The following is a 20573-nucleotide window of genomic DNA, read 5'->3' as shown; positions in this document are numbered from 1 at the left end:
GACAGGAAGCGAGCAAAATTCGTTGAGAAGGCCTTGAAAGACACTAACGCCCGCTTCTGACGAGAGACAAGACATTCGTCTCTTTTTTGAGATAAGATTTCGAAATGTGTTTCATTTGTCTATTTTGTCCTGTCCATCAATCCGGTTTTAAGAAAAAGCGAAATATGAGCCGGGATTTTTCCTTAGGGGCCACTTGCGGAACGTCGTAGTAATGATGGTGAGTACCTGTCATCTTCTCCTTGACGTGTGACACCTTCGACTTGTCAAGTAGAACATTAGAAATCGTCCCTTATAGTCGCCAGGTGTAAATAACAGCTTAATCTTGAAATTATACACGTCAGTCATTAAGGTAGTCATTTAAAATTTAAGCCTGTCAGAGAGCTCCATGATGTTTGGTATTTTATGAAACTGCCTTAATGTGTGAAATCTAACGTCAACCTGTTGTGCGTGTGACAATTATGCGCGTGATGAGTCCTCAAGTCAGACAAACAAAACAAAACTAGAAAAATCACTTTCAAAGCACGGTTCTCTAATATATGCAAGCAATCATGACTCATCCATTTTGTCTTCTCTTGGCGAGGTGTAAATAAATAGAGGATAATATTGGATCATTGGCGAATACAAAATGGACGAAAAATAACACCGGGCTTCCTATATTAGCCATCCTGCCAGCCACCATTGCGTCAGGTCGAAATAAAACGTTGAGACAGAACCATTTCAATGACCTTGGGACTGCTGGTATTGTTATTCATTTAAAATAAAAGGCATTAGCCTGTTTTCCGACAAGTGGCCGCTCCCTTTTAGAGATGGATTGTGGGCAAATAGACCCACATCTGGCAAGGACACGCCCAGACTCCTTTCAGAGTTCCACTCGCGAAAGCATCTTCAAATATAGAATTGTCACATGTGCCGCTCTTATTGTTCATGCGGTGGTTTTGTGTTTACTTGTTTTGACTTGTTCGTGGTTCGTTATACCACTCCGTGGTTTAGGTAGGCTTGGCGTTGAACGACATGTGGTTTCCGGGCCTGGATTTGGACCTCTGTGTTTGCCACTAATTGTTGACTTCAAAGCCTCAGTTGGTTTTATGGCTTGGTCGTAAAGAAAAGGTTAAATGCGAAAGGGGCAAAAATGATGGCAATCAAATTCAAGCTAGTGGTCACCAACACTGTACCCACAGGGACTAGTTAAAACCCGCATGCCCGAGGGCCACTTTTACAAATGGCTCACGTGAGGGCACATTGTGATTTGCAAGGATTGGTGTAGAAGTGCTTGCTTGAAATGTAGCCACTTAATATATTAATAGGAAATTTGCTACACTTAAGCACTTGATGAAATGAAATTCAGTAAATTCAGCATCTTTTTTTCAATGTACTCTATTTTGAATCACATCAGATTACCACAGGATAACAGTGCGTGCTGTGTTCATGTTACACCACATCTACTGTTATTTTTTTAACAGTATACAGTACTACTTTATTTTGGATTACAGTACATGACATTAGGGTTGCTGCATTTTACGGTACACACCAGTTTAGGAATTAAATCTGCTATTTAATAAATCATGGAAATAGGAATAAGATGTTTCCTCTCCACCGCTTGACATAAAACTGTTTTATACTGTTAAATTGCATTTTTTTTTTATTCTTAATCAAGCATGACCTGTTAATTTAATCAAACCCGGAATCAAACATACAACCTCTGTGCTGTGAGGCGGATGTGCTAACCAGCCAATAACAGTGCTGCCGTTGCAGTTCTGATTCCGACTAATTTTATTGTACAAATTGACCAACAAATTGCTCATCTTGGTTTGACTTCTTCAATTCATCTCAGAGCAGTTGTTCTTGTTAATTCCATTGTATAAATCTCTTCTAGTAACCAGGAGACTCAGAAAACAACATTCAGAGACCAAAATATTCATGAATATTTTTGCAAATAAAGTGAACTATGGGGCCAAGGGACATATGACCTCAAGTAAGTAGAGACCATCTTCTGAAACTTTCATAAAAGAGACACATATTTTTCATTAGAAAAAACAATCACAAAAAGTATTTGCAGTTCTTGACTGAAATTACATCAACCAAATTTAATCATTGATTTAGATGAACACAAAGCTATTATTTTGTCTTTTGAATGGCAACAGGTGGATATACAGGTTCATGGTACCTTTTGCCATGCATTGGAATAGCATTCAATTGTTCTGCTTGTCACTACAAGATGCTGGCATAGCTAGTCAAACTACACACAACAAAGATACATTATTTGTAGTAAATGTCTAGTAATTCCAAGACCAATTAAGTGAAATTGGATAATTTACTGGGGAACACCCTATGAGCGACCACAGCACGGTCGGTACGCATGACTGCTCCAGCATATCATCAATGACCACAATTACTACTTTTTTATGATGTCATTTGAATCTGTGCCCATCCAATTGGACCTGTAAAACTACTGTCGTCACTTTTTCCCCTCCCACCTAAACCCAGCAGACTTAAAACAGTCCATTTTCTGAATTCTTTACTCACATCTCCTCACACGCCTTGAGAAAAACTCTGCTTTGAATGCCAATGTGACAACAGCAATTCTTCCACAAAGGACTTCACAACCTCAAACTTTTGAGTTAGAAGAGTACATGCATGACGTCGCTTCTTTCATTCATCAGCACAGCACTGCACACAAGGGGCTATCATGTCGTGCCTGTCACGTCTTAATAAGACGGTCTGGGTGTCTGGTAGGCTGCGCACAGATGCCGCACAGAAGGCGGAAGCCCGTCTGTGACGCACGTCAGGTTAAATCCCTCCATTTACATATACTGTATTTGAGTCTTGATGTGTACTTTGCCACGTCCGTGGCCATCTCACTTAACTAGCGCCGTTTGCTTTTTATAAAGGATTGTGTGTGCATTTTTGGAATCAGTCAGTGTTTGAAACTTGGCAATTTTTAATGGAAAGACATTTCTGACCACTCTAGTCAAAAAAAGTGACTGTTGACTTGAATTGTTGGGAAGAAACAGACCATATCAGGGGAATTATTTTGGCAAGATCGGTGTAAATTCCACTGTGATTATTTTTTATTTTTTATTTTTTTTTTTGCCGCACACAACACACAACGGAACATACAGTATGTGCCAGTCAACATCATCAGAATTGGAATGTGCAATTTTATGTAGCATGTACGGTATGATATCGCACAACCCAACTGATAACCCTTCATTTCCTTTTGTGTTGCAGCTCCCTAATCCAACTGAGCTACTCTCGCCCTAAAGGAGCAGGATGACAAAATGGCCCAGTTGCTGGTACCGCCTGGCCCTGACAGCTTTCGCCCCTTTGTCCCGGAGTCTCTGGCCGCCATTGAAAGGTGCATCGCCGAGGAAGAGGCTCGGAGACCGCGGGGAGATCGTCGCAGCGACTGCGACGATGAAAACGGGCCCAAGCCCAACAGTGACTTGGAGGCTGGAAAATCACTCCCTTTCATCTATGGTGACATTCCTCCCGGTTTGGTGTCCACTCCTCTGGAGGATTTGGACAGCTATTACAGCAATCAGAAGGTCTGTTGGAATCAATCACGAAATTATCTGACCCGCTAGTTTCTGTTCAGGGGCTGGGGAATGGATGTAGTTGAAATTTGATAAAAACGAGTGCAGTGGCACCTTGAAACACTGTGTGAATGCCCCAAATGGCATCCAATTTGGAGTACGGTAAACCTCACAGGGGAAAGGGGACTGGGCCATTCCATGAATAATGAAAAACTGTGAGTAATTAATGCCTCCCTAAAAATGATTAGAATTGCAGATATCAAATCACTCAAACCTTGAAACTATGACCCCAAAACACTTCCCTAACCTTCAGCAGGAGGTCATTCCAAAGAGAGGGACCACCAATGGAAAAGGCTTGATTCCCTCTGACCCTCCGCTTAGTTCTCGGTACCTCTAATAATGTCTAGTCCGCAGACCTGAGGCACCGGGCAGGTGCGGAGGAGCTCAGAGAGGTAAGGTAGGGCGAGGACAGTTAACGATTTGAATCAAATAATAGAATGTTAAAAAGAACTCTAAAATGAGCCGGTGAAAGGATGCCAGAGTAGGGGTTATGTGCTCCCTCTTACGAGTACCAGTCACGATACCAGCAGCAGCAGCAGCAGCATTCTGGACCACCTGGAGACGCTTCATGGAGGATCGTCTGACTCCAAAGTAAAGCGAATTACAGTAACCCGCCTGAGACGTGACGAAGGCATGAATGACTGTTTCAAAGTGCTCTTGAGCAAGAAGAGGCTTTACTTGAGCAAGCTGCCTAAGAAGCTGGATTCCACAACGGCACCAATTTGCCGGTGCTTTTTAAAATCACTGTCCAGTTCAAGACCGAACGTACATAACGAAATTCAATGTCTTCACTACTTTTTGTCTCCTATTCAGACCTTCATAGTACTGAATCGTGGGAAGGCAATCTTCCGTTTCAACGCCACTCATGCCTTGTATATTTTAAGTCCCTTCAACCCGCTTCGGAGGATAGCTATTAGAGTTTTAGTCCACTCATATCCTTTTCAAGTGTGTTATTGACAGTGTTTCATATAGATTGAAGTGTTGATCAGACAAGCTGTTGTGGAAGCGCTATATAATTAAGGATACATTGTAAAATGAGATTGAGCTCTTTTGAATGTCAAAACGTGACTGGCTTCGGCGTATCAGGATTTTACAGTCACTGTGCATTTAAATGCAAGTGATGAGGAAACTGTATATCAGTGGTTCTTAACCTGGGTTCGATCGAACCCTAGGGGTTCGGTGAATCGGTCTCGGGGGTTCGACGGGGAGCCTCTGCCATGGAGGTTAAGACACACACGACTCATGTTTTCCATTGTGTTCCTTGACTCTTGTGTTTCAACGATGTTCAGCATGTTGATCATGTTCACCATCCTAACCAACTGTGCTTTCATGACCCTAAGTAACCCTCCGGAATGGGCCAAGAATGTAGAGTAAGTCCCTTTTCTCTCTTTCCAATTGAGTCATTGTTTCTCTGTTCTCATAAATGAAATTTTCGCGCTTTCGTAGATACGCTCGTCATAGAAACAGGCACATCTTTTTTGTCCCGGGGCAAGTCTAATATACCGTGTATGGGAATTTGGCAGAAATTTTTTATTACATTGCCCGGTGCACTAACACTGACAATTTAGTGGCAGAGAGTAGACTAGACGTTATAGCAGAAGAAAACAGGTCTAAGTTGTGGCGCAGGTGATGTATCGAGATTTTGGTGGGTTTGATCTCGGCGCAGGCAGACAGATTCTGGTGGATATCTTTGAATTTCATTCATTATACTATGACATCAGCGTGCATCCTCTAAAATAATCATAGTAGAAATCAATTCATTGAATGCGTTATTCTTTAATATGTTTTACAAGCACCCCCCCTGGCCGCGGCACAACTGGCGTTTCTGTGGTGGGGCGGTTTGACTGGCGCATTCAATTCCTTTATATTTTTTTGCTGTATAGTGAAAACATTGGGTCAAAAGATAAATAGGAGATGAGATTTTATTTCCTGGAATTTACATGTCAATTTTGAGACACAACTTCGAATTAGTTTACTTCCGCAAATGGAAATGCTGTCCATTTGAATCATTTGCTCAATTTCTTTAAACACTTTAGTCGTACGGTAACCCTCCCTCGCATTGCCTTTGCTCGTGACGGTAACAAAAGCCAAAGCATGTTTGATCACAAATAACGTAAACTTGACAAGACAGATAAACTAATGCTAAATCATTTAGCTACCGCAGTCTGTCTTTAATACGATTTTTGTCATTGTTGCTTATTCGCCAGATACACATTCACAGGGATTTACACTTTTGAGTCCCTCATAAAGATCCTGGCCAGAGGCTTCTGCATGGGGAAGTTCACTTTTCTGCGCGACCCTTGGAACTGGCTAGACTTTAGTGTGATCCTAATGGCGTAAGTATTTCGGCCCACTTTCACCCTTCGACTTTCAGATCAAAAAATGCGTATAAGACAAAAGTTCAGAAGTCCATCTTTTATTTCATGCTATTTTGATCTAGATGTGTTTAGAAACTCAGGATAGAGCACCTTTTTTTTGAAGCCACCCACTTGACTACAAGTGAGCAAAAGTATAGGAACAAGCATTCATATTTGGTGGCATAACCTTTATTTGCAATAACTGCAACAAGCTTGCAACCCACTGACTTCACCAGACGGTTAAATTCCTCATTTGAAATGCTTTTCCAGGCCTTTATTGCGGTCTCTTTCAGTTCTTGATGTGGGTTTCTCTCTTGAGTCTCCTCTTCAGGAGTTGAAATACATGTTCTGTTGGGTTGAGGTCTGGTGATTGACTTGGCGAGTCGAATTCCTTCAACCCCCCCCCCCCATTAAGTCCTTTTATCTATTGGCAGAGGTTTTTTTTTTTCTTGTCGTATGATGCAGCTTCTCCCGATTAGTTTGAGGGAATTTTTCTGTTGTTAAAAAATGCTTTTGCAGACTTCAGAATTAATTCTGTTGTATGCTACCATCATGAATTACATCATCAGTTCAGACTAGAAGACTCGTCAGCCCCTTCTGGAATCAGCCATGAAAGCTCAAGCCCACACCTTCACAAAAACAGTGATGAAAAGAAGTTTCTTGGTGAGAATTTACTTCCCAGGGTTAAATATCTGGTCATATCACCTGACCAAAACTTATGCAATTCTGCTTGCGCCCTAAGGTCCAATCCTTGGATAGTCACATGTATTCAATGTCATCCTCCACGCTCCTTCTTCCGACATCCTTGATTCATTTCCCCCAAGCTCAGGAGCTCAATGGCCAGGCCGATTGCCTTCAGCTTGAAGGCTGCGGCGTAGGCATTGATTGCGTTGCATTTCTGGCGGGATCAGAGTGTGCGCTTGAACAGATCAGATTTTAATCGCCATGAGTTGCTACTTTACTGTAGCGACTCATAATTGAGGCACGATGGAATCTTTTTAATTTTTTGCTACTGTCAGTATACATGAAGGCTTACTTATTTGAGAGTGGTCTTTTATTTCCTGGAATGCCCGTCGTGTGTGTTTGTGCTGATATTTGAGCGATGCTATGTGATAACTGTGCATTTAATATCTGCAGGTATATAACAGAGTTTATAAACCTAGGCAATGTTTCAGCTCTGCGCACATTCAGAGTATTGAGAGCTTTGAAAACTATCTCAGTGATACCAGGTAAGCCTGCCCGAATTTATCCTCCTGTGCGTGACCATTTGCCACTCCCTCCCCTTTTCCACGACCCCTCCCCCTTTTGCGTCGTTGTGCTTTGGGCGCGGCTGTCTGCGTTGTGTGCGCGTGAACGTGTGCATCCCGAAAACACCTCGCAACTCCCCATACCCCCGCTACCCCTTCCCCTCCCCTGCCTCGCTACCTCCTCCCTTACAGATATGTCACAGAGTTTGTGGACCTGGGCAATGTATCAGCACTGCGAACCTTCAGGGTTCTGCGGGCCCTGAAAACTATATCGGTCATCCCAGGTGAGCACACCATCAAGGCCAAAAGGGGCGAATGAAATGCTCACTGCTATAAGTGGCGTTTTTGGCAACATCCACTCACTTTTGAGCTCATCTGCACTGCAGCCAAGCCTGACAGCACCGTTTTGCCATCCTTCATGTTGCCTTCAAAAAAACAAAACAACAAAAAAAAAAAAAGATGGAATCTGGTTCCAATCTGCATAGATTTCCAGGATTCCTCGCTTTTAGACAAGTAGAAAAGCAGAATTGTTTCTTTGAAATCCATTTTTGCCTTGAGAGCCACCTGTGGACTTTGTGCTTTTTCCGTTCTGCATGAGACATTGCAAAGGAAGATTTTCTGGTGGCAAAACTAAATGTGTGTGCGTTTGTGTGTGTCGTGTGCATAATTCCTGTTTGAGGCATGTTCTGTTCTGTTGTGAGTGATAGTTCAAAGCACTTTTCATTGAGAAAATCAATAAGAAACTTACAGGTAATTACATATGATTAAATCCACAGCCATGCCACTGCCCCCCCCCCCCATAAAAACATGAAGTACTGTATTAGTTTACAAAGAATTTTTTAACAGGATTGTTTGATGAGCTTTGGCAGTGTCACAACATTTTTGCTGCTAGAATAAATTTGGAAGAACACAACCTATTTATTCCCCCATAGTCTCACCTCAGAAAATAGACGTTTCTTTTCCTCAATTTTGTGTTTTATTTTTTCGTCTTGTCTTCCAGGCTTCAGATGATTTGTGCCAGGTAGTAATGGTTTCTCCTTGCGCCATGTCCCACGACCCCTTTCCCCTGTCTCTCACTCAGGCTTGAAGACAATCGTCGGCGCATTGATCCAGTCAGTTAAAAAGCTGTCGGACGTTATGATCCTGACGGTGTTCTGCCTCAGCGTCTTTGCTCTCATTGGCCTGCAGCTCTTCATGGGCAATCTGAGGCAGAAGTGCGTGCGCTTGCCCAACATTGGCAACGACACCAACAGCAGCAGCAGCACTTTGGCCGCCGACATGTTTCTTTTCAATAGCAGCCTCGCAGAGGTCAACGACACTTTCCTGAACAGCACAGAGAGCAGCTTCAACTGGACCAAGTACATCAGCGATAGCGGTAAGCTAAGTAACGAGGGACGATGTGCTGCATGTGGGTTCAAATGAGCTTACCGAGTCAGATAATCCTTACTGAAAGAAAATCCTTACTTCACAACCACCAAATTTAAAGTCTGACACAGTGTGAAACAGTGAAACAAAAAATCACTTTATGAGCCAATTAAGGCAGATCTTTTACTTTGGAAAAACCTCACAGAACGCCACCCAAAGAAAGTGTCAGAGAAAATGTCCACAGCACGACAACTAATATAATGATGACGATCTCATCCCATTTTACATACAATTTTGCAAAATGCAATGTTAGGACCTGTTTAGATGAGCACAAAGCTGTTATTCTGTTGTATATGAATAGGTGGATGGAAAGCTTGTTTGTTAATTGGTTAATTCGGCCATCTATCGAAATTCGATTTTTCTGCCTGTCATTCATCGCATGTCGCTGGAATTGGGAGAAGAACAGAATGACATTATCTACATAAGAGCAAATAAATTAAAACTTTCAGACCAGTTAACTCCGCAATCAAAAAGTACAGTTGGATCTAGGTTTCGGGCTGCAACTAAAGGTTATTTTAAGTTTCAATTAATCTGTTGATTATTTTGGTCATTATTTACTGAATCATATTTTTTTTAAAACATGTTTTATTTCCATCCATTGAGTAAAAAAACAAAAATTGATGAGCAAAATCGCTCCTCAAAGAAAAAAAAAGTGATTTCAATCCTTGCTTTTGACCGAAGTGTGTGTCCCCTTCAAACGACTTGACTTTCCAGATCACCGAAGGCCCGTTTAAGAGTGGCAAAAAGTGGTGAAATCAAAGCTTTAACATTTATGCTGTCTTCTCTTTTAGACAATTACTATTACCTCCCCGGGAGCAGGGATGCTCTGCTTTGTGGAAATGGCACCGGGGCTGGGTAAGGACTTTTTACTTTTACCGAACAAGCTCTGAGAGACGAAAGTTTGCTAACATGTGGTTGCCAAACCTGCGATTCCCAAATCAAAATGCCGACGAATTCCAAATGAACTGAAATCATCATTGTGTGACAGGCTTTGCCCAGAAGGCTTCGTTTGCATCAAAGCGGGCCTGAATCCAAACTACGGATACACAAGTTTTGACACTTTCAGTTGGGCTTTCCTGTCACTATTCCGATTGATGACCCAGGACTACTGGGAAAACCTCTATCAGCAGGTTTGTATTGTATCTGTGGCTTGCACCCTCGTGACGTGTTGTTGCGGTGATTTCCAAAACGATTGCGTTATTGTGATCGTTATAATCTTGGGTCCATTAGACTTTGCGTGCGGCAGGGAAGCCCTACATGGTCTTCTTCGTTTTGGTGATCTTCCTGGGTTCCTTCTACCTTGTCAATCTGATCTTGGCTGTTGTGGCCATGGCTTATGATGAGCAGAATCAGGCCACCATAGAAGAGGCTCAACAAAAAGAGGAGGAGTTCCAAGCCATGCTGGAGCAGCTGAAACGGCAGCAGGAGGAAGCACAGGCAAGAACATGTTTAGCTTTTTAAAATTGAGATGTGGATGTGTCGTTGGGCATCGAACTCCATTATTATTATTTACTGTGAGAGGAATGGAAGAAATACATACATAAAAGGAGAAGAGAACATGGATGATGTTGAGCATATAGTTTGAGTGATTGGACTATTGTGTATAAATTGTCTCATTTCGAAAAAAAATACTTTGATATATGATTTTAATTTCAATGAGAATTGAAAAAAAAAATCCCAAGCCATTCTAAACGAAACCCAGGATATGAGAACATTTAAATTTCGTTGGAAATGATTATATTCGGAATCGCACAGTATTATTTTTCAGCCACGCGAGCATCTATCACGAGAGCAAACACCAGCAGCGGCACACTGCTCAAGAAAATGTCACTCCAGCGTCTCCAAAATCATCTTCCGACACCAGCTTCCTCAAGTGACACCTAAAATACGATAACAACCATGAAAGACATCAAATATCAACAGATTAGAGCCAAAGAGCTCAAATGAGTCTGCGGGCGATATGGTTCTACCCGAGTAAATTAAAAAAATGTATTTTGCAACCAACAAATAACACAAAGATTCTGAGAGCAGACGCTGATTTGTCAGCGCTGCCATGACTGCTTTCAGCTGGCAGGCTTTCTCCTCATACTCATTTGCGCAAGCCTTTCAGACAGCCACCATGGTCGCCATGACAACTGTGTTTGGTTTTCCGATTGGCCGACAGGTTGCCGCGGCAGCAGCCACGGAGAGCGGCGAGTACAGCGGCAGGGGGGGCCCCACCTCCGAGTCGTCCTCTGTGACATCCAAGCTCAGTTCGAAAAGTGCAAAAGAGCGACGCAACAGGTGGAAGAAAAGGAAACAGAAGGAGGAAGAGGAGGAGGAGAGGGGCGCATGCAACAAGTTCCATAAATCTGTAACTGTGGACAGCATCAACAGATCCTTCCACTTCTCCATGGATGTGAACCGACTTTCCTATGAGAAGAGGTGCTCCTCGCCCAATCAGGTATTTTTTTTTTTTAACCCTTAAACATAATGACCTTTTACTTGTGTAGCGGATGAGTCGTTTGGCCCCTCTTGACCTGTGTGCCCACGGCATCGCTTAGCTACTGTCCATACTTTCCATTGCCTTTAATGCAGGGGTCTCAAACTCAATTCATGTGGAGGTCTGGGTCTGTCTGGGCTGCCTTAAGTATTCCGCAGCAAAATGGTTAAAGTATTACAAAAAAAAGTGCAACTTGTCCAGTTTTCTCAATCTTCATTAATATGGGCTCAGACCGTTAGCGGTTCTTTACAACGTGGATAAAATTGATGACACGGATCGCTCTCTATTCTCCCTGGTTCCTTGCATACTCTTTAACATGTCTAGTTGAGGAGTAATGTCTGATTTCTGGAGCACTGGAATTTTCTCTAGACATTCAACACATTTCAAGATGCCTAGGTGCGAAAAAAAAACCCCAAAAAAACAAAAACAACATTCCATCCCCTTTTTTTTCCTGGAAATTGGTTGACAACCTTTCTCTTCGTGGCACCTTTTGAAAAAGACATACTGGGACTGGGGGACGAGATCTTTTCCTTCCACTTGGTGTCACTTCAAATTATGTTTCATCAAAAGATGTCATGAGCCTGAGCGATGGTAGCCAATAAGTGATGAAAAAAAGTAAACAAAACACAAACCCCTCAGGGCAATGACACACACAAAAAAAAAAGTATGGCGGGAGGCACACGTACATTAAACTTTGATGTCAACTTAGGGGCCGCAAAATATCATTCTGCGGGCCACAAATGGCCCCCGTAAGTTTGAGACCTTGCTTTATTGGGAGGATCGCCCCTGCCAATATGGCCGCCACTTTGGCACGTCCATGAGCAGGATCTATTCCGGACTGTATATATATATCTGTGACAACAGGGGCACAGCCTGGAAATACATGTCCCAGTCTCTGTTTGTTGATTGTGTCACAGCACCAGTAAATAAGGGCCAATTCTGGAATTAACCGATCATGACAACGACTGTGCAAAGTGGCCTTTTGAGTTGACTGGGCGCTATTTTCTGTCTATTGTATCTGAAATCCTTTAAATTGGGGTCCGTTAAATCAAGGTTCCGTTGTGTTTATTAGAAAAAAGAAAAAGTGAAATACTCTTCGTCCTCATGCAAGTACTTTCAAAAGCTCACAGAAACTTTGTTTCATAGTCTCTCCTCAGCGTACGCGGATCACTCCTCTCACCACGGAGGAACAGCCAAGCTAGTCTCTTCAGCTTCCGCGGACGAGTACGCGACATGGGCTCAGAAAACGACTTTGCGGACGACGAGCACAGCACCTTCGAAGAGAGCGACAGCCGCCGGGGCTCCCTGTTCTTGCCACGTCGCCTGGAGCGTCGCTGCAGCGCCATCAGCCAGACGAGCCTCAGGGTGCCTCGTGTGATGCTTCCTGCCAATGGCAAGATGCATTGCGCGGTGGACTGCAATGGTGTTGTTTCGCTGGTCGGAGGAACCTCTGTACCTAACTCTCCTGTTGGTCTCCTGCTGCCTGAGGTGACTCAATTCTTTATTTAAACGTTTTTGCATAAATTGGCAATAGCTGGGGACCTGACTCACAAGATTTGATTCAAGTTGGACGTACTGACTTTGCTTTGACTTGGTATTCATGACACTCGACTTGTTGCCGCATGACTTGTCACGTTTTTTTTTTCTTTTCAGTTTCAAGATAGTATGCCATTTTGTTTTCACATTTTGATTAAAGCTTATAAAAGTGGGAAAAAAAAGAGAATGGCAACATTCAAGGTTAGACACAACAACAATATCCGACGTCATCCCTCCATACAAAACCTACAAAGAAAGTCAAGCCACAATACCAATAGCTGGTCAAAGCTTCATGCCGGTTAGGTGTTTGATTGAGAAAAGAACAAATTAATAGCCAAAAGAGTAACTGGTTTCCCCCCGCCCCCTCCAAAAAAAACCCAACAAAAAAGCCCCAATATAATTGTATTAGCACCATTAGCAAACTAGCTAACTAACTTGCTTTGCGCCATAAAGAAATTTCTTTTTAGAAGCGATTGAACATTACCATGGACCTATTGTTCACTGTGGCTAAACATTCTCTTGTGACTTTAAATCTGCTGCCTTCCAACAAACTGGCCATCTTGCTAGTTACTTTTTAGTGAGAGGTGGAGCCATTTTGGTGCAGTATTCTTGTACTGTCATGAATTTTAACCATGCACCTGCGTACTGGGACTTGTAGTCTATTTGTCTCAGCTTTGCTCAGTCTGACCTTTGGGTGAACCTAGTCGGACATCTACTTCATGGAAAATTGGCAGCCATCTTGATCGACTCTACATTGTAGTTTTCTCATGACTCTATGGTTCAGTATTCCATCAATAACTTGGATTGTGCTTTTTTTTTCTGTAGGGTACCACAACAGACACTGAAGTGAGAAAGCAACGCGCTGTGGATTATTTAGATGGACCAGGAGGCAGGCAAAGAGCCATGAGTGTGGCCAGTATCCTCACCAACACGATGGAAGGTCAGAATTCTTTCCCTTAACAGGTTTAAAGTCGAAGGCCAAGCCCCATACTTGGCTCACTCTTCACATCTCATATGCTTAAGCATCGGCAAGGGACATCTAATGAGCTAGAGAAGAATCGATGACAAAAGATAATCACCATCAACTGCTTGGGGTCCCCTCCCAGCCTCCTGTGATTTTCATTCCATTTCAATGTCTCCCTTTCAGAGCTTGAAGAGTCGAGGCAAAAATTTCCCCCTTGCTGGTATCGATTTGCCAACACTTGTTTGATCTGGGATTGTTGCCCCGCCTGGCTCAAAATTAAGGAGTTTGTCAACATGGTGGTCATGGACCCGTTTGTTGATCTGACGATCACAATTTGCATCGTCCTCAACACCCTTTTTATGGCCATGGAGCATTACCCGATGACGAAAGAATTCAACAACGTCCTTTCGGTTGGAAACCAGGTACCTGGTAACATTTGAACAATGATGCCCACTGACGTATAAAATGTTTTTTTCCGCCTTTTTTTTAAAAATAGGTGTTCACTGGCATTTTCACGGCAGAGATGTGCCTCAAGGTCATCGCTCTGGACCCTTACTATTACTTCCAGGAAGGCTGGAACATTTTTGACGGCATTATTGTAAGTCTGAGTCTGATGGAGCTCGGTTTGGCCAACGTAGAGGGCCTGTCTGTGCTCAGGTCCTTCCGACTGGTAAGGGACACTGTCATATTTACCGGTAATTTAAAAAAAAACAAGCTACCAATCTCGACTGTCAAAATAATAATAATGCCGACTTTTTTTTCTATTTTTGCTCTCGATTTTACAACAGCTGAGGGTCTTCAAACTGGCTAAATCCTGGCCAACTCTGAACATGCTAATCAAGATCATCGGCAACTCAGTGGGGGCTCTGGGAAACTTGACCCTGGTGCTCGCCATCATCGTCTTCATCTTTGCTGTGGTGGGCATGCAACTTTTTGGCAAGAGCTACAAGGAGTTTGTGTGTAACATAAATGAGGATTGTCAGCTACCGCGCTGGCACATGCACGATTTCTTCCACTCCTTCCTCATCGTGTTCCGGGTGCTTTGTGGAGAGTGGATCGAGACCATGTGGGACTGTATGGAGGTAGCAGGACCAACAATGTGTCTAATTGTCTTCATGATGGTGATGGTCATCGGAAACTTGGTGGTATGCATCTCCTTTGTTTTTTGTTTTTTTTGTTTCACATTACTGCATGCCGACAAAGGATGTTCCTTTTTTTTTTTTTTAAATCTGACATTGCCCTGAGAGTTTTGTGGTTGCGGGGAGGAAGGTGGTCACTTACGGCCTCCCATAGCTCAGGCTCATGACAGCTTTCGGCGAAACATAGTTCTGAAGTGACGCCAAGTGGAAGGAAAAGATCTTGTCACCCAGTCCCAGTCATGTCTTTTTCAAAACTGGCCATGAAGAGAAAGGTTGGCGATGAGAACAGCTGGTTTTTTGAAAAACAGGAGATGGACTTTGATTGTTGTTGAAGTCAGGAGCACCTCGACATGTCTATGGATGCTATTCGTTATCCTGTCTGGCCATGAAGAGAAAGGTTGGCGATGAGAACAGCTGTTTTTTTGAAAAACAGGAGATGGACTTTGTTGTTGAAGTCAGGGGCACCTCGACATGTCTATTGATGCTATTCGTTAGCCTGTCTGTGGCGTTTGCCATATGAGTTAGCATTAAGCTAGCGGGGGCATTTCTAAGGCAAAGTTGTTTGGTTCTCATTTTATCTTTATCTTTTACTGAAAACTTCAATTGCATTAATCAGCTTAAAGGTTCTTTTTACGAATTATTCATTACATGGCAAACTGCTGCTGCATGTTGAAACATGAGCTCAGTTCACTCCCACCATACAGCACTCATAAGTCACAGGAAAAAAAAAAGAATAAAAACTAATTAAGCCAAATGATGGCTCATCGAAAAACTTCTCAATCGGGTCACTCGTATCTCAAAGCACAACTGTATTAAAAAATGATTGATTGTTGATGATGCAACTGAGCTGGGAGGACTCTTTAGTTTGCAAGGGTCACATGGAAAATTCACTTGAATCGCTCTTCTGGAAATGTTTGAATTTTGAAGTGCCTCCGACCACGTGTCTGCGAGCGAGCTGCTTATATGTTTACCCGCTAGTGACATCACTGTGTGGCTCATTTGATGAGTCTGAAATGTGGCGAGAGTCTCCAGTGCAGGCCAGTGTAGTGGAAAACCACAGGGCAACATGAAGTACAAAAAGCGTTTCACGTTGTTGATAGCCCGCATTTGTAAAAAATAACTTGGAAACAACCAATCTGAAACATTAACAGCAAACGGCTTGAATGCCCTTTTTCTGCCATGATGCAACTGAGCTGGGAGGACTCTTTAGTTTGCAAGGGTCACATGGAAAATTCACTTGAATCGCTCTTCTGGAAATGTTTGAATTTTGAAGTGCCTCCGACCACGTGTCTGCGAGCGAGCTGCTTATATTTTTACCCGCTAGTGACATCACTGTGTGGCTCATTTGATGAGTCTGAAATGTGGCGAGAGTCTCGAGTGCAGGCCAGTGCAGTGGAAAACCACAGGGCAACATGAAGTACAAAAAGCATTTCAAGTTGTTGATAGCCCGCATTTGTAGAAATATCTTGGAAACAACCAATCTGAAGCATTAACAGCAAATGGCTTGAATGCCCTTTTTCTGCGTCGCTTTGTTTTAACACCTCATCACTTGGCTGCCTTGCACACCCACTCGCAAAGGTGCTGTGAATATGTCGTTTGATCGGGTCTTGTGAGAAGAGTTTCAGTGCCTGCGATTGGTCTGTGTTTCCTACAGTATTTTATATTATAATGGAGGTTTTAAAACGCCAGGCAAAAAACACTTCTGAGAGAGAACATGGACTAAAAAGGGCAAAAAATGATGAGGATGCCCACCATTTTTATTCTTTATTCCTTGTTTTTTACATGATGCACAACTGTCATTTATTGTACAATAATCTAATTGTAACATGTATCTGTTATATATTTTGATGCATTTTTATGCTTTAGGAAACATTTATGTCTGAATTTTGTGGGGGCTAAGAACGAATTAGGGCATTTACATGGAAAATGTGTCTCTACTTACAAAATTTTCTAGTTAAGAAATTTCTTCCAGAACCAATTCATTTCATAAATTGAGGTACCACTTGTATATAGTTAAAATATAATCTAGCTCGGTCATTCATGTTGTCTTTTTTTTTCCCATGTTCTTATTAGGTTCTGAACCTGTTTTTGGCTCTGCTCCTGAGCTCATTCAGCGCCGACAACTTGGCGGCAACTGACGACGACAGCGAGATGAATAACTTGCAAATTGCCGTCGGCCGCATCCAGCGCGGCATCGCCTTTTTAAAATCCGCTGTCCGACAGTTCTTGCAGAGCCTGATTTTTGGTGGGGACGGGAAGGGCTCCAGCCTGCATGAAGAGAGCAAACCCCTGGAAGAACTACACAGCAACGGCAAAGGCAACTGCATCACGAATCACACGACAGTGGAAATGAGCAAAGACCCCGGCGGGGTGTACATTACAGCTGAGGGCAACGGGCGTCCAGGCGGAGGCCTGGTTGTCGGGGGCATGGTCGACGCGGACAGCACCGAAAAGTACCCCATAGACGACTGTCACTACATGTCGTTTATTCACAACCCGAGCCTGACGGTCACGGTGCCGATCGCCGTGGGCGAGTCAGACTTTGAGAACCTCAACACCGAGGACTTGACCAGCGATTCCTCAGACGTGGAGGAAAGCAAAGAGGTAAGATTGCACTGCCGTCTTCCCGTTTTGATCTTTTCTTCTGTGTTGCATTTTAAAAAGTGGACTTTGGCGAGAATATTTTCGTTTTTCGTATGAATGATGTTCCCAAATACCGTCCCGTTCATCAGCCCCCGTCGTTCACAATATGGTAAGATATTGTATGGTGCTACCGTTGTGTTTGTTGACAGGTTGGTGCAAAGTCAGATGATGTATGTTGCTAGAACCGTAGTGTACACACCCTTCCGATGAACTGCAAGCTAGATCATGATAAGGGCAGATGACACTTTGGACGGGTTCCATGGCATGCTCAAGGGGGCATCAACAAGCTTTGCCCGCAGCGGGACTTGAGCTGTAAATTTATAGACGAGCTCCTGCCTACAAAGCTGACGACTTGGATTCGCTTTGATGATTGCTTGGAAAAACAGACCAGCAAAGGGCAGGTCGTTGTAAATCGTCTCAGATGCTGCAACTTGAATTGAGAAATATCTGAAGGGCGAGCTCCACTGCCTCCCCATGCCGGCGAGAAGCAATCTAATTGCAACTCAAAAGTAAAATGAAATAAGATTTTGTCGCCACCTTATTTCCCAGATCCCATTCCGCTTTGATTGAAACTATAATGGCAGTTTAAGAACCATTGCGTCCTGCGGGTGGCAGTGACGTGTATTCGCAAAGTACAAAATTGCCACTCATTGTAAGGTTTTTTTTCCATTGCAGTTCCATCGATTGAATGGGGTGGTTCTGCGCCCCACTTGGCGCATTTAATCTAATCATCATCTTGCACTTGGTGCTAACGTGTCCCGAGGATGTCACCTACCACTTTAACCATTCTTTTATAGCTCCCGGTGTTGGATTCTGCAATAACACGGAGAAGATTTGTCGTGACAAATGATGTGCGCTGTTTATGTACCGTCTCTTCTGCCAGAAAATCCGAACGCAAACCCGAACACAGACACGAGGTTGAATGCCGGCTTGTGGTGTGCGTGACTTACGGTGTTAATTCCCCCTCCATTTGTTACTGCAGCCATATCACAGACGCTCTCGAGGTTTTCAGTGAGAGAAGAACTGTAAGACCACTTTATTGTATCAGCACCCATCATGAGGACTGCCAATGTCATTTAAGAAAAGGCTTTTTTTTTTCCCTCATACTCTTAATGACTGCCCATTTTCGTTCTTTGCCTGGTCTTGCCCTCCGCACCACCCACAACCCACTTTACTTTATTCCCAACTCGTCCCTATTCAGCAGTACACGAACACACGGTGGATGGTTTAGCTTTTCTTTACCCACTTAATTGGTTGGTTTTGACCCTGGATTTAGTCGACATCTAACAATTGATAAACAGGAATAATCGGAAGAGGGAGCAAAAAAAAAAAAAAGTTTTTTTTTAATGAATGAATTGATTTTTGTTGAAATTTAACATGGCTCAAAAAAACATTTTAATGAATGAATTGATTTTTGCTGTAATTTATCATGGCTCTGATATATGACCCTAATTACCAATTTGCTGATTTATTAATTTATAGATTTTTTTTTGGACATCATAAACATAGTTGACCTTATATAACTCATCTGTAGAATTCCAAGAGAGGTTGATGTGTTATTCAGTACATTTACATGCAGTCGTCCAAGGGGGAAAAAAATACTGTATTCATTTCAATTGAGAACCGTAAACAATATGACCTTGTTTGACTTTCGAAAAAGTCAATTGGAAACCAAATTCCTCCAGCATGCATCCACTGTAATTGCGCTTCCTGCCCAGGCTCCAGTTGCATTTATCTGAAACCGTAACTCCCAAAATACACAAAACAGTGTGAATACAAACAGTGACACACAGACAACGTGACGTAAATAGACGTCAATTCTTTCTACCGCCAGTAAAACATATTATATTTATGTCACTCACCGCAAATGGTTGGTTTCCTCCATCGCTTCCAAAGTGTGGTTCTGTGCTGCGTCTGAATTTCGCCGTATTTGTGTATTTGTCTGCTTGCGTATTCCTGGCGAGTTGCGTGCCGCGCATACAAATATTTTCTGTACTCAAAAGACCAAGATTCCTTGTGCAGTGAGCATGTACACAAAACAAACCAATGTTCCATTCAAAGGATACTGTATTCATTTCAATTGAGAACCGTAAACAATGTGACCTTGTTAAAGTAACCTGTTTGCGTTTACATGACCAAATATTCGGGTCGAAAAGGTTAGAAAAGGGGTCACCCACCCAGAGCTCATATCTGCGTTTTTGAAAAATACGATCATATTTGGGTTTTTGTGCGTGTTTACATGGCCTTTTAAAACCTGAAGGTTGCCAATCTTGCCAATCTGTGTAGTAGTGCACTGGAAACGGTGTGAATAGGTCTCAAATCAAGAGTGCGAACGGGCAGTGCCGTGTTAGCTAGCTCAACAGCGTTTGATGAATCCGCCTTGTTAAATGTAGCGCAAAGTGTCTTATCCCGTGTTACGTACATTTGCCCCTTGGTCCCTTTTTGTCCATTTCAACTCGGAGTATTTATGTACTTGTTCAAATGAACACTGATCGCGATCTTGCAAATTATTTCAGATTGATACAGAAATACTATCAGTGGAAAATTGTATTTATTCATGAAAACCTGAACTAAAGTGGGACAGTCAAAGCCGTGAAAGTCCAGGGCTGAAAATGAGTCCCGCTCCAGCCCTTGATCATTATGCCTTTGCCGAAGGGTGTCGGTTTTCATTTTACAATGATTTCATTCATTTTCCTCTCTTGTCGGGCTTGGCATTCAGTCTTGGGGTTTGGGGTAAGGATTTCATCTCAGATGATCAATTCTGAATTTTACAGCCCATACTTGGTTATATAAGGTCATTGATGTCTATGGTGTCAGTAATGAATGATTTTCTTTTTTTTTTTTTTTTAATGGCGGCAAAGCTTGGTTAGAATATCCTCCTCACATCTCATTGGTCATGGGTTCGATTCTGCGCCCCCGGCCTTCCTGTGTGGAGTGTGCATGTTCTCCCCGTGCCTGCGTAGGTTTTCTCCGGGTACAGTACTCCGGTTTGCTCCCACTGCGTTTGGCCCGGCGACGAGTTCAGGGTGTCCCCGCCCACTGCCCAAAGACAGCTGGGATTGGCACACCGAGCATGCCCAAAGCCTTTGTGCTTGTGGAGGCTCTCAGTCGTACAGGAAAGTTCCATCGTAGAAAGGGTTCTGTCAGTCGTCATCTGTACCTGTGGGTAAAAAACAAAAAAAACAAA

At 43.0% G+C, this 20573-nt stretch overlaps 1 protein-coding gene across 6 annotated transcripts in view; it reads left to right on the top strand.

The window, feature by feature from the left end:
• The first annotated feature begins 2 nt into the window (after positions 1 to 2).
• Positions 3 to 20573, top strand: part of LOC109514752 (sodium channel protein type 2 subunit alpha-like) — a 31098-nt gene continuing 10527 nt past the window's right edge. For 3 of the 6 annotated variants that reach the window (XM_019868114.1, XM_019868113.1, XM_019868112.1), the window contains exons 1-17: positions 4 to 217; positions 3229 to 3545; positions 4407 to 4525; positions 4874 to 4963; positions 5801 to 5929; positions 7088 to 7179; positions 8279 to 8572; positions 9414 to 9477; positions 9611 to 9752; positions 9853 to 10059; positions 10787 to 11065; positions 12251 to 12592; positions 13466 to 13580; positions 13788 to 14026; positions 14101 to 14274; positions 14393 to 14749; positions 16817 to 17347. In XM_019868114.1, coding sequence (XP_019723673.1) covers positions 3279 to 3545; positions 4407 to 4525; positions 4874 to 4963; positions 5801 to 5929; positions 7088 to 7179; positions 8279 to 8572; positions 9414 to 9477; positions 9611 to 9752; positions 9853 to 10059; positions 10787 to 11065; positions 12251 to 12592; positions 13466 to 13580; positions 13788 to 14026; positions 14101 to 14274; positions 14393 to 14749; positions 16817 to 17347 — 3441 coding nt within the window. In that variant the 5' untranslated portion in view covers positions 4 to 217; positions 3229 to 3278. Of the gene's footprint in view, positions 218 to 3228; positions 3546 to 4406; positions 4526 to 4873; positions 4964 to 5800; positions 5930 to 7087; positions 7180 to 7389; positions 7482 to 8278; positions 8573 to 9413; positions 9478 to 9610; positions 9753 to 9852; positions 10060 to 10786; positions 11066 to 12250; positions 12593 to 13465; positions 13581 to 13787; positions 14027 to 14100; positions 14275 to 14392; positions 14750 to 16816; positions 17348 to 20573 lie in introns of those variants that run through there. The other 3 variants (XM_019868115.1, XM_019868117.1, XM_019868116.1) reach the window with 3 other exon arrangements.

Source organism: Hippocampus comes, unplaced genomic scaffold, assembly GCF_001891065.2.
Source record: "Hippocampus comes isolate QL1 unplaced genomic scaffold, H_comes_QL1_v1.1 scaffold157, whole genome shotgun sequence".
NCBI classification, from domain to species: domain Eukaryota; kingdom Metazoa; phylum Chordata; class Actinopteri; order Syngnathiformes; family Syngnathidae; genus Hippocampus; species Hippocampus comes.
This window is presented reverse-complemented; position numbering and strand designations above follow the sequence as displayed.